Genomic DNA, 13358 nt, shown 5'->3' with positions numbered 1-13358 from the left:
AATAGAATCCCTGCCCTTCCTGCCCGGATGGCACGGGCTCGACCGCATTGGCGCTGAGAAGGGCGGAGAGTTCCTCTGCAAGTACCTGCTTGTGATGGGAGCTGAAGGATTGGGCTCCCGGAGGACAATTTGGTGGAGTGGAGGCCAAATTCAGGGCGTATCCGCACCGCACTATTTGGAGAACCCACTGGTCGGAGGTTATTAGAGACCACCTTTGGTGAAAAACTTTCAACCTCCCCCCGACTGGCAGATCGTCCGGTACGGACACTTTGATGGTGGCTATGTTCCCATGGATCCAGTCAAAAACCCATCCCCGGTTTTTGCTGTGGAGGCGCAGGGGGCTGCTTAGGCGCACGCTGTTGACGGGAACGAGCGCGCTGGGACTGTCCCTGTGCCTGATGAGGCCTTCGGGCCGGCTGGGTGTACCTACGCTTGTTGTAGGCGTAGGGTGCAGCCTGCTGGGCCCAGGAAAAACGTCCACCTGCAGAGGTGGATGCTGAAGGCGCCCGGTGGGAGAGCTTGTCGAGGGCGGTTTCCCGCTGATGTAATTGGTCCCCCAACTGCTCGACCTTCTCGCCGAAAATATTATCCCCCCGGCAAGGGACATCAGCCAGCCGCTGCTGGGTGCGGTTGTCCAGGTCAGAGGCACGCAGCCATGAGAGTCTGCGCATCACTATACCTTGGGCCGCAGCTCGAGATGCCACATCACAGGTGTCATAAATACCCCTGGACAGGAACTTTCTGCACGCCTTCAGCTGCCTGACCACCTCCTGAAAAGGCCTGGACTGCTCCGGGGGGAGCTTGTCGACCAGGTCCGCCAGTTGCTTCACATTATTCCGCATGTGTATGCTCGTGTAGAGCTGGTAGGATTGGATGCGGGTCACGAGCATTGAAGATTGGTAGGCCTTCCTCCCAAACGAGTCCAGAGTGCGAGACTCCCGCCCCGGGGGCGCCGAAGCGGTATCCCTCGAACTCCGTGCCCTCTTGAGAGCAGAGTCCACGACCGCCGAGTCATGAGGCAATTGAGGCCGCATTAACTCTGGGTCTGAGTGGATCCTGTATTGGGACTCCGCTTTCTTGGGGATGGTGGGATTAGATAAAGGTCTCAACCAGTTTCGAAGCAGTGTCTCTTTGAGGACATTGTGCAACGGTACCGTGGAGGACTCTCTAGGTGGTGATGGATAGTCGAGGACCTCGAGCATCTCGGCTCTCGGCTCATCCACAGAGACCACGGGAAAGGGAATGCAGATAGACATATCCCTGATGAAGGAGGCAAAGGAGAGGCTCTCAGGTGGCGAGAGCTTCCTCTCCGGTGAAGGAGTGGGGTCGGAGGGAAGGCCCACAGACTCCTCTGAGGAGAAATATCTGGGTCCTCCTCCTCCCCCCACGAGGCCTCTTCCTCGGTGTCGGACATGAGCTCCTGTAGCTCAGACCTTAACCGGGCCCGGCTCGACTTCGAGGCACCGAGTCCTCGGTGGCGGCGTCGAGCGGTGGACTCCCGCGCCGGCGGGGATGAAGCTCCCTCCATCGACGTCGACGGGGACTCCACCTGCGTGGCGGTCGAGACCGGCGCCGCAAGCGGCGTCAGCGGCCTCGGCACCGGGCTAGAGCACGCCGGCGCCTCCATCAACGGCACAGTCTGGCGCATCAGCCCTTCCAGGATCCCCAGAAGGATGGCTCGAAGGCACTCGTCAAGGCCCGCTGTCGGGAAAGGCGAGGGGGCCGGTGGAGGTGCCGGTGCCAGAATCTGCTTGGGTCCAGGAGATGGCACCGAAGTGCTCGTGCCCTGACATAGCGATACCTCTACCACCGAGGGGGAACGCTCCTCCCGGCGCTGCCGCTTCCTCGGGGTCGAGTCATCTCTGGAGCCGGTAGCCACATGCGCCGTGGGTGACCGATGACTGTGCTTTTTAGCTTTCTTCCGGTGCCCGTCATCGGCGCTCGGCGGTACCGAAGAGGAGGAGCTAGATCCCCCTCGGCCTTGAGGGATCGGGTCCGACAGGGTTCGGTCCCGATGGCCCTGGGTAGAGGGAGTGACCGGGGCCGCTCACCCCTGCCATCTCCGGAAGACCGGCGGGCCAACGGAACCTGTGCTCCTGGGGTCGGTGCCATCGGTACCGGTACCGAAGATCCGGCCGTCGACACTGATGCCGTCAAAGTCGACGTCGAGGGGCCGGCGCAAGTTCCATAAAGACGGTCCCGAAGAACTTGCCTCGCCACCTGTGTCCGTTTCCGTAAACCTAGACACAAGGTGCACGTCTTGGTATCGTGCTCCGGCCCGAGGCACTGGAGGCACCAAGCATGAGTGTCGGTCTGCGAGATATGCCGGCCGCACCGACCACACTTCTTAAATCCACTCGGGACCTTCGAGGACATCGACGGAAAAATCGCGTCGGTGAAGTCAAAGTCGTCGATGGTGGCGGTAAAAAGCACACCCGAAAAAGAAATCGACCGCGAGGCCACAAGGCCGCAACGAGGCGCCCCCCCCCCCCCCCCCCCCCCCGCTAAAAGTACAAGGGGAGTAAAACAAAGTTTTTTCTTTTTCTTTTTTTTTGAAAAAGAAAAAACAGAACAAAAGAAAAAACGAAGAAAAACTCGCGTCTAAGACGCGGTCCGGTTTCCGGGGCTGACAGAGAGAGAGACGAACACGGCTCTCTCCAGCACGGAAAAGACTGAGCGGGAACGGTCGCGCACGGGCGGGAAGATGACCGCGCATGCGCGGTGGGCGTGCCCTGCGTGCGGGACCGCCCGCAAAGTTTTGTTCCGGTTGGTGGGGGCTGCTGTGGACGTCAACCCAGTCGTGAGAACAAGCAGCCTGCTTCTCCTCGGAGAATAACTTTTTTTTTTCTACTATCATTTACTATGGTATTATGTTTCTGTTTTTCTTACCAGTTCCTCCTCTGATGGTTCAGGAGACACTACGAGCCTGGCAAGAGAAAAACCATCAATGGCTTGAACTTTCAGATGTGCACCGGGAAACTACAGAACAGCTACGAGTCACTGCCACTCCTTTCTACATGGGTGTGAGAGTGAGTGCTGTGGAGAGAGGGACATTGGCCATAGGAATAGGCCGCACGGAGAGGGGCGTTCAGAACCACTGCTGGGTTTTCATGCATGTTATTGTATGCCAAATGCTCCATTGGTTTGATGCAGATGCATAATAATGGCATTTTGCGCTTGGGCAGGGGTGGGAGGGGGCACACTGAACCACCAGGGCATTTTGCACCTGGGGAAGGTGAGTGATTGGGTGGGGAGGCACACTGGACCACTAGGGCACCTTTTTAAAGGTTTGGGGATAAGAGGGGGTTGGGGTAAGGATATGTTTGGGGAAGGGGTGGGCAATTTTAACACGACACGAATTTGAATGCTGCAGCAATTTTTCAGCACTAGTTTTGTGGTACAGTTTCATTCTGCTGCGACCCTTTGAGCATCAGCCCCTCAGGTTTGAAATGGATGTGAGGGATAAGGGAACATGTTTGTGAGTGAGGGTAGGGGAAGGAAGAGGGATTACGTAAAGGAATCAAATTCCCTTTTCAGTGACTTGCTGACATTTTCTTTTTTTTTCTCCATCGGGATGTTTGTCAGGAGACGCAGAACACTTCTGTATACTGGGTAAGTTTCTGCCTTCTAGTTATGGGATGGGAGGTGAAGTTGCTGCAGGCTGATTCTCTCCATTGTCCCCATGACATCAAAATTGTTCTTGTGCTGTCTCTGGATGCAGAAAGCCACGTGGTAGAGCCACACACTGATGACAGAGCACACTGCTTCTACTGTGAGATTAGCAAGAACATATTCCGTGGCGATGCATCAAGCTAATGAGATTCAAATTCAAAGCATGCAAAACTTGCACGTTAATCAGGGCAAGCCCACCGGACATATGCGCACACAGGTACTGTGGTAAGGGTGGCTTCACTGTGTGTATGTCCAAAGAAAACAATACTTCTGGCCTGCATCTGCACACGTGATGTTATGTAATAATGGGCTCAAAGCCTGTCAGCTCTCTCAGTTGAGGTTCTAGCGGGATACAAAAAAAATGGTAGCCTATCAAGATTGACAAAAACTGATCATAATCTATTTCTTAAAAATACTTAGAACAAAATAAGCCTTCACCATTTTGCAAAAAGAAAATTAACTTCTTAAAGAATGGAACTGGAATAATGATCTGCACATAAATTAGCCTCAAAAATTTCCTACACAAAATTTTTGCAAGGCTAATATTTATGCACAGAACAACATGTGCAGATGTGTGCTGGTACTGTTTGTTTTCTTCAGACACACGCACAGTGAAGTCACTGTTCTGTCCACATACAGCTGTTACTTCTGTCCTTTGAAGTTGTAGGTATATATTGTTTCGGAAAAAAAAAAAACTGGCAGTAAATCCCCAAAACTAGCATAGAAATCCTCTTCACTGAAACTTCTATGCTGCCACTGACCTGATGGTGAATTTCTTGCGATGTGTGTGCATTAAAATCCCTTTTACCTCTGTGCACTGTGACCTCATTACCGTTCATTTTAATATATTCTGCGCCCATGTGTACTGCATGAGTGATTGCTACCTTTCTGCATCATGCGGCCAGTAATATGGGTGTAGAACGCATGTTCCTTAGCATACCTCCAGACCAGCCTAGACGGATGGGTTATACACGCCTTTCAGCAGGTTGGTGGAGTCTGAGAACTACAGAATTCTGGTGGAGCCTATAAGTAAGCTGTGCAGTCCTTTCCAGAGTTGGTTCTCAGTCTCCCAGCAGGTGGTAGAGGTGCGAGCCTATGTAGTCTCGACTGGTCTGGTAGGCCTGGGGATTCCTAGTCCAGAGGGGAGGGGAGTTACTGGAGTCAGCAGTGTTTGCAATTCATTCTGGCTCCTAATTTTACTGTGTCTCTCCCAGGGCTTCTTGGCTGTGGCCCATGGGGAGTCACACGTGCCCTGGGGTGTCAAATCCAGGTGGACGGGTCCCTACCCCCCTTCCATCATTATCCCTCCTGGTTCCTTAGGCCTGAGGGTTCCTTTCCTATCTCTGGAAGTCCTTTTTGTGCCTTGGGCCCTGGTGCCTTCTAGGGACCTTGAGTGCCTGGGAGGTGAGCCTCATCTTTGCTCTGTGTTAAAACAAAAACAAAGCAGTGTCTCTGGTTGGGTAGTGCTCTGCAGTCTCTTTTTGTTTTGTTCAGTTTGGCAGTACCCAGGCTTTGCCTAACTGGCAAAGTCTCTCATAGAGAAGACTTTGCTGACACTCGAGCAAGATCAGGGCACCATGATTCTGATCTCTTCTTCCTGGCCACAGCAGATCTGGTTCCCTCTTCTTCTGGAGTTGTTCTCTGAAGGTCCGTGGAGACTGGACTGTTTCTCGACCCTCATTGTGCAAAACGAGGGGTCCCTTGTACATCCCATTCCTTGCCATCACGGCTTGTATGTTGAGAGCATGGAACTCGAACCCCTGGAATTGTCTAACAGTGCTGACTTCCAGGAAGAATTCCACCAAGAGGCGTTACCATAGGCGGTCGGTGGCCAACTGTTTGGGGAGGCTAAAGGGGGTGGGGCTTACATCCATAATTGTCAACACACAGAAAAAAAAAATAAGTACAACACCCCAAATGTGAAAAGTTACAAGCACCACCCTAATTAGTGAGATTGAAGGTTAGCAAGTGAAAGTTTTCTTGCAGTGTATTCGGTATATAATTTTGTCATGGTGGAGAAGAGACTGAGTCCCAAGGAAGGGCTGCTGGTTATTGACAAGAAATATTTATTTTTATTTTGACTAATAATCAATCAATCTCTCTCTCTCTCCCCCCTTCCCAATCCAACATTGCCCCACTGTCTTGCCCTTCCTCCCTGTTCAGCAAAGGCAAAATATAAGAAAACCAATGGACTACATTAGGGGCTTATAGCCCATTTAGTTGTTTAAACAAAAGAGATCTGCATGAAACAAAATATTATTTTTATTTTGACTTATAAACCCTCTCTCTCTGCCCAAATCCAACATTGCCCCACTCTCTTGCCCCTCCTCCCTGTTCAGCAAAAGCAAAACATAAGAAAACCAATGGACTGCATTAGGGGCTTGTAGCCCATTTAGTTATGTTTAAACAAAAGGATCTGCATGAAACAAAACATTTATTTTTATTTTGACTTATAAACCCTCTCTCTCTGTGCCCCATTCCAATATTGCCCCAGTGTCTTGCCCCCCCCCCCCTCTCAGTTACGCAAAGCAATAAATTAGAGACCCAAATACTCCTCCCCCTCAACATTTACCCGCTTCTTCGGCACTTGCTCGATCTGCTGCTGCCTCTGCTCCCTCCCTCCCTGTCTCGGTCGGTAACTGACTGTAAATAGTGGAGCCACGTGCTGCAACACTCAGGCAGGCTCACAGTCACAGCGAGGCTCTGCCACCAGAACGGAAGGGCAGCAGGAAGTGCATCTCAGTTACAGGGGGAGGTTTTGTAATTGTTCTGACGACGAACTTCTTTCCTGCACTGAATTTGAGAAGGAGGCAGGGGAAGGTAATGGTTGGGCTGCCTCCCCAAGCCTCTTATACGGGGCGCCTATGGGCGTTACTCTTAAGTGGAAGAAGTTTGCCATTTGGTGTGAGAGCAAAGCCTTAGATACCTTCTCTTGCCCTATACAAAAACTGCTTGAGTATCTCCGTATAGTTTGAAAACTAACTATATAAGGGTTCTTATCGCAACTGGTGCTTATCACCATGTAGAAGGCAGATCTATCTCGGTAGAACCCACCTACCACTGTGTCATGGGATCTCAACATAGTCCTCACCCAGCTGTTGAAAGCTCCTTTTGAGCCTCTGAATTCCTGTCATCTGAAGTTTTTGAGCTGGAAAGTTGTGTTTCTGGTGGTGGTCACTTCAGCTCGCAGAGTCAGTGAGCTCCAGGCCCTGGTAGTTCATCCACTGTATACTAAATTTCATTACAATAGAGTGGTTCTCTGCATGCACCCTAAGTTCCTTCCTAAGGTACTGTCGGAGTTCTATCTTAACCAGTCAGTTTAAGGCCTCATGCCCATCCTGGCATACTGCATACCTTAGACTGCAATATGAACCTATCAGGAAACAGGGTATCCTCGCTTAAATTTTGCCATGTATTATTGTATTCTATAGAACAGTGTAGAAAAATGACCACAAAATAAAGAGTTTATTACTCTGCTGTTTCTACCAGCTATAATAATTTTTAAGCTGCTTAGAGGAGGATATACTACTACTACTTGACATTTCTAAAGCGCTACTAGGGTTACGCAGAGCTGTACAATTTAACATAGAAGGATATAGGACTACAGGAGCACAAAGACAGCCAGGGTCTACAGCAGGGGTGTAGCCAGACCGGCGGGAGGAGGGGGTCCAGAGCCCGAGGTGAGGGGGCACAATTTAGCCCCCCCCCCACCCCGCCGCCAACGCCTACCTTTTGCTGGTGGGCGACCCCAACCCCCGCCAGCCGAGGTCCTCTGTTTCTGGCACAAGGCTTCGTTCTGTTTCTGTGAGTCTGACGTCCTGCACCGGTGACAGCTAAATGTGCTGTGATTGGCGGAGAGAGACCTGGCGGGGGCATAATCGAAAGGGACGTCCTCGCAGAAGAACACCCATCACAAAAAAATCTGGGGGAAAACTTCCAATTGCTCGTCAGGGCTGTCCTTTTTTTTTTTTTTTTGTTTTATGTTTTAGTGAAGGACGTCCATGTTAGGCACTTTAGAAGGATGGCCCTGACGAGCACTTGGACGTGGCTAGGCAGCGAAGGATGTCCATAAAGGACGTCCCTGACTAGCACTTGGACGTTTTTTTTTCCCAATTTTTTTTTTTGTTACATTTATAGAAGTTTTGAAATCCCGCGCAGCCCCAACGAGAGGTACAGACCTCCCGTTAGATTTTTCCACGGTTAGGCAATCGGAAAACGGTAGTGCATCTCATTACAATACAATTTCTACACATTATAATACTATTTTGCTCATCTGCATTCCGTTTTTGTTAGCTGCTACCGTGATCGGAAAATGGCTCGGAGAAGCATTTAGTGCATGCCATGGTTTACTACTTGCTCGTTAAGTTTAGTGCATCTGGCCGTATGTGCTTTGAAAATACGCCTCACAGTGTATGAGCCTCCTACTGTGCTGTTTGAGCAGTGCAACAGTTGTCATTGTGCTTCAGCCACGAATGCCAGTCCTCCCGCAGACAGTGCGCTCCTCGCTGATCATTATGGAGGAATACATAAATGTATGCTGCTTGCATTAAGAGCTCTGTTTTGCATGCATTTAGTTGCATTCAGAGCCTTCGAGCGCGGTTTCACATGCTTGGAGGCTCTGATCATGGGGTGGTAGCAAATGCAGGCACTAGTATGGCGCTAACAGCCTCTAGTGCCTGTGTTTGTGTCTGATCATTGATCCATTGTTCGACTTCCCAGCTCACTAACACATCTTGCTTTTCCAGAAACCCAATACAGTTGGGTTCTCTGGCTGGGTTATCTTTTGCAGCTTCGCAACATAGCTGCATCTAACTTCATAGTTTCTTCTGTCTTTGTATGCACAGGCTCACCTGATCCTAATTTCACAACCTCACTAGTCCTTAACCTGTTGGTCCAATTTGAACCTCTCTTATAAGATTAAGCTGAGCTGCTCCTTTCTGCCTGCTTGTACTCTCTGGGCCATTGTCCTCTCTCCTCAATTCTGTGTCAAGTGGCTTAGCCTAACAGTTTCAACTATATCTCTTCTAGTACCAGCTAGATTTTCATTCTTTTCTCTTCAGCTACCTGTAGCCCTGTTATGGGTCAGAAATATATAGATATATTTTTCTTTTTTAAGAAACACCTGGGATTTCTTTGTAGATGTTTACAAAGTACAATACTGTCACTTTTAATAAGCAGCTTCCTTTTTGCTCTAGAATATTTTTTGTTTTGTTTTGTTTCTTTTCATTCTGCCCTGCTTAGGTTCATTCTTTCCGAGTCACCTTTAGCAGGCCCCCCCCCCCCCCCCCCCCCCCCCCCCCCCTCTCCTGGCAGATGATGCGGTACCTTGAGTAGAGGTTCATAATAGATCTGGCCTCTACATCTCACATTTAGGTGAGCACTGCAGTTTCATTATACAGCTCTCTGGCTCGTTTTCCAATTCCCTTCTGGAAGTTTTGATCATGATCTCATAGCTCCTACTTCGTAGAGCTCTAATTCAGCACATTCCAAAAGCTGCTGATGTGGTGTTTGAACCGTACAGTGCTTCATTGCAGTTTTTTTTCTGCCAACAAAGTATGCAACATTTTCCAGACTGTTGTATGCCTCTCTCTTTTTTTTTTTTTTCCTCCCCTGCAGTAGGGAAGTGGCCTGGAGAACCACTTTTGTGCTTTGGTCATGACCCCTCAGGTAGGGAAGTGTCATGGAGAGCCAGTATTGTGCCTTGGTCAGGATAGTCAGTTTGTTATTTTAGCTGGTCTGAGAAGGGACCTGGCAGCATAGGCGCTGACGGTGTGGGTGCTCGAGCACCCCCAGTATTTCACCTGCCGGAACCGGAAGTTCCCTTCGCCAGCCCGATCCACCCGATTACCATCCTCTTCTCCCTCAGTCCTCTGCCAGTCCGCCCTCGCCTTCCTGTGTGCCGCCCAGAATTTTAAAAGTCACCTTACCTCAGTGTCCCAACGGCAGCAGTGAAAGGCATGCAGGCTCAGCACTTCAGCCTTCCCTTCTCTCTCAGCTCTGGTCCCGCCCTCATTTCCTGTTTCCGCAAGGGCGGGACCAGAGCTGAGAGAGAAGGGAAGGCTGAAGTGCCGAGCCTGCACGCCTTTCACCGCTGCTGCCGGGACCCGGAGGTAAGATGACTTTTGGAACTCGGAGGGAGGGGAGGAGGAGGGGGATGGGGGGAGGAGCACTCCCAATCATTTTGAAAAGTTGGCTCTTATGCCTGGCAGTGTTTCAGGCTACCATAGCATGTTGGATTAAGAAGGCCTTTGATTTTTCTTACCTTCTTGGTGGCAGGGTGTCCTAGATGGCAGAAGGGTTTGGGGGTAGAAAGCACTTTGGTACTGCTGCAGGAGATTTGTAGAGTGGTGGGCTGATCCTTTTTGCGTTCCTTTGCTAGCTACTACTGCGTAGATGTTCTCGATCAGGATACTGCTGTCGAGGCTCTGAGGGTCCCACCCTTGATGCTCACTGATTTGGTACTTCCTGTCCATCTAGGCCAGTCTGGAGGGATGCCAAGGATGGAGAAATTAAAACTTACCCGATAATTTGCTTTCCTTTAGTCCCTCCAGACCAATCTAGAACCTGCCTATACTGTTATGAGCAGGATTTCTGCATTTTTGTTCTCTGCGGGGATTTGTTTCAGTGTACTTCCTGAAGGGGTGCTGCCTTTTAAATGGAAGTGTATTTTGTTATGGGGGAAAAAAGCTCTAATGGATAGAGAGAGCTCTTTTCATGGAGAGTCGAAAAGGAACCAAAGAACACTATACAGCTCGTTTGCGGCAGCAGATCTCTGTGACCACTCTTGCTGTTTGAGGCAGTGCAGCATTCATGCACATCGTGTGAGATTTTGAAGACATGGGAGAGAAGGGTTAGGGGAGATGTGTTGGTTCTTATTCTATTTGTTAGTTCTTTCTGCTTGTTACATTCATACTGACTCTGGGAGGGACTGCACAGCTAACTTAGGCGCCACCAGAATTCTGTAGTTCATTCTCCACCTACCTGCTATAGGAAGCAAAACTCAGAGAAAAGGAAAGGACTTATTTCTGAAAGATCTTATCCAGAGAATTATCTCTATGCCCCTGTAAGAATGCTCACAAAGGCTCCACCCACCTGCTGGTAGGAGTGTATAACCCATCCATCTAGGCCGGTCTGGAGGGATTAAAGGAAAGCAAATTAGCAGGCAAGGTTTAATTTCTCCATTCTGCCCATGGTAGCTTTCTACTTTGCCCCTCTGTACTGCTATAGTCAGATTAGTGGGGTGGAGCAGCTGAAGCAGCACTATATGCACCTGTTTGGAAGGATAAAGAAGAAATCTTAGCAGGGGAAAAGGGCCATAAGAACTGGCCTATCACTTTTTTTTTCTCCCTGCTCCCCCAATAGTGGCGTTACTGTATCCGTCTGGAGAACCTGAGCTCAGAGACCCTTCAGCTGCGAGAACGACACTGGCGCATCTTCAGCCTGGCGGGGACATTGGAGACAGTGCGTGGCCGTGGTGTAGTGGGAAAGGTATGTGCTCGCTAGAAGGGAATCTGGATGAATGTGGCAGGGCAGCCTTTTATTAACTGTCTTTTCTGTTCTGCAGGAGCCCATTTTATCAAAGGAGCAGCCAGCCTTCCAGTACAGCAGCCATGTCTCCCTCCAAGCACCCAGTGGCCATATGTGGTGAGTTTCTCTCCCCAAGGACAAGAGCTCTTACACCAGTTCTTGCACTACCTCCTTCTAGAAGATGCTGGAATCACAAAAGCTTTGGAGTTCCCTGACAGCCAGTGCCATACCCCACTTAATTTGTAGTGCTTCCTGCTGAAACTACTGAACAATCTATTTGCCTTCTAAGTATCTGGAGAGTCTCTGAGAATTTGTTTTTCTTTTTTGTTGCAGGGGGACATTTCGGATAGAGAGAGAGGATGGGTATTTCTTTGATTGTCGCATCCCTCCGTTCTCCTTGGAGAGTCGGAAGGACAGTCGGCCAGGATCTGAGACCCAGGAATAACTTCCAGGACTCTGTTGCCTTGTAAAAAGACCTTCTTATATAAATCAGGAAGTATATCCATCAACGAAGGGACACATCCAAAAAACAATGTAAAATTATAATAATTCTGCTTTCTTGAGGAAGAAAGAGTTGGGAACAAGATGGGAGGAAGCAAAACCTAGAAGAAATCTTGAAAGCTTTGCAAGTGCTGGTAATGCCCCTGTGAATAATAGCACTCCTAGGCTGTACAATTGCTGTACTTATTTTGCAGTATTTCTATTTATAAATGCTGTGTACATATTATTGTAGATCTACAGCCCTGAGCTGTGTGATCATACCTCCTCTACATGTAGAATTTTCCAGAAGCTGGTTCCTACCCCAAAGACCTTGGGTACTTTTTTTGATTGTAGACCATCAAGGACATAAATTTCTCTCAGGCCATGAGGTACAGGTACAACATAACTAGCAATAGTTTTCCTTTTCTCCCTGTTCTAAAGTACCCCTTCCTAAACTTTCCTTCTCTCATCTGGCAGTGATCAAGATTGGCAATAAAGCAAGCTTTTAATAAACATAATTGTGTATTCTTCCTCTTCTATCTTACTATTGCAAATCCTATTCAGTAAACTGGGCAGCACTTCCCTTTAGGTTACAGTGAAGTCATTTAAAAATGAAGTACCTGTACTATTGTTTACCAGAGTATATAGCACTTGATAAGGAAATAGAACTTGTATCCCTTCCCCCACACCCACACCTGATTTCAGCAAGTTTGTTTTGATTCTGTCCAAGCATCCATGGGATTCTTCATTACTGAGCTCTGGTGTTGGAGATGAGGACTGGGCACTTAGTATTGCTAGCTAGTTAGCAGCCTTGCTTTGCATGCTGCCTGGTATGGCTCACTGCCAACCGGTGGAGCAAGTTTTTTGGATGCAGAAGTAGCACCAAGTGTCAGCTGACTTTGCCAGTTCAAGCTGGTTTCTAATAAGGCTTTGCTTTGCCTGCCCTGCCATAACACGCAACCACCCCCCCCCCCCCCCCCCTGAAAAAACAATTGAGAACAGTCAGCATAGTGGCAGAAGGCTGAAAACATTATATGTTAGGTTTTTGGCCTAGTCATAGTCTCCCTGTCTGCAGGAGAGAGTTGGGTATGAGGTCTGTCGCCCTCTTGATAGGTTCCTGCACACACAGGGATGGCCATCGTGTTTTTGTTCAAACTCCTTTCAGCAGAGGGCTGAGTATAGGCTCTGCAGCAGTCTTTCCCACAGGGAAATGTTTACAACAGGTTTCGGTGAGAAAGCACCAGAAAGTGAGTCCTCCCACCCCAGCCAATTCATTTCACCTTTTCTCCCCCCCCAAACAAAAAAAAAAAACCTATGGATAACAGTCTGAGGAAAGTTGGATGCTCACCCTTGGAGACAGGAAAGCACAGGCTGTGCCTGCAGCACTGAGATGTGAGTAGAAACTGACATCCTTTCCCATTGTCTTCCTTAAAAAAAAAAAAAAGTACAATTCAAGAAAGGAGCAGAGTAAAGAAAGGCTCCTTAGGGCATTACTACCAACCATGGAACCCTTCCCACACCTTGGTCCAGCTAAGGTCAGAGATGCTCTGCCTTGACAGCCCTTGAGGCACAGGGGCAGGCTTATGCTGGCCCTGGGTTAACCCTGCTTCCCTCTTTAGGTGTAGTAGTTGCTAGTGAGCAGCTGTGGCTCTCAAGTTCAAGGAAAAGAGGAACCTGGG

At 49.2% G+C, this 13358-nt stretch overlaps 1 protein-coding gene across 1 annotated transcript in view; it reads left to right on the top strand.

Annotated features, from left to right (window-relative positions):
• Positions 1–13123, top strand: part of LOC115473939 (polymerase delta-interacting protein 2-like) — a 55486-nt gene extending 42363 nt beyond the window's left edge. The window contains exons 7-11 of the mRNA XM_030209144.1: positions 2893–3029; positions 3586–3612; positions 11035–11160; positions 11237–11316; positions 11533–13123. Of these exons, the coding sequence (XP_030065004.1) occupies positions 2893–3029; positions 3586–3612; positions 11035–11160; positions 11237–11316; positions 11533–11644 (482 nt within the window). The 3' untranslated portion in view covers positions 11645–13123. The remainder of the gene's footprint in view (positions 1–2892; positions 3030–3585; positions 3613–11034; positions 11161–11236; positions 11317–11532) is intronic.
• The last annotated feature ends 235 nt before the right edge of the window (positions 13124–13358 follow it).

This window comes from Microcaecilia unicolor, chromosome 7, assembly GCF_901765095.1.
Source record: "Microcaecilia unicolor chromosome 7, aMicUni1.1, whole genome shotgun sequence".
Classification (NCBI taxonomy): domain Eukaryota; kingdom Metazoa; phylum Chordata; class Amphibia; order Gymnophiona; family Siphonopidae; genus Microcaecilia; species Microcaecilia unicolor.
The sequence above is the reverse complement of the archived record's forward strand: the minus strand, read 5'-3'. Positions and strand labels throughout refer to the sequence as shown.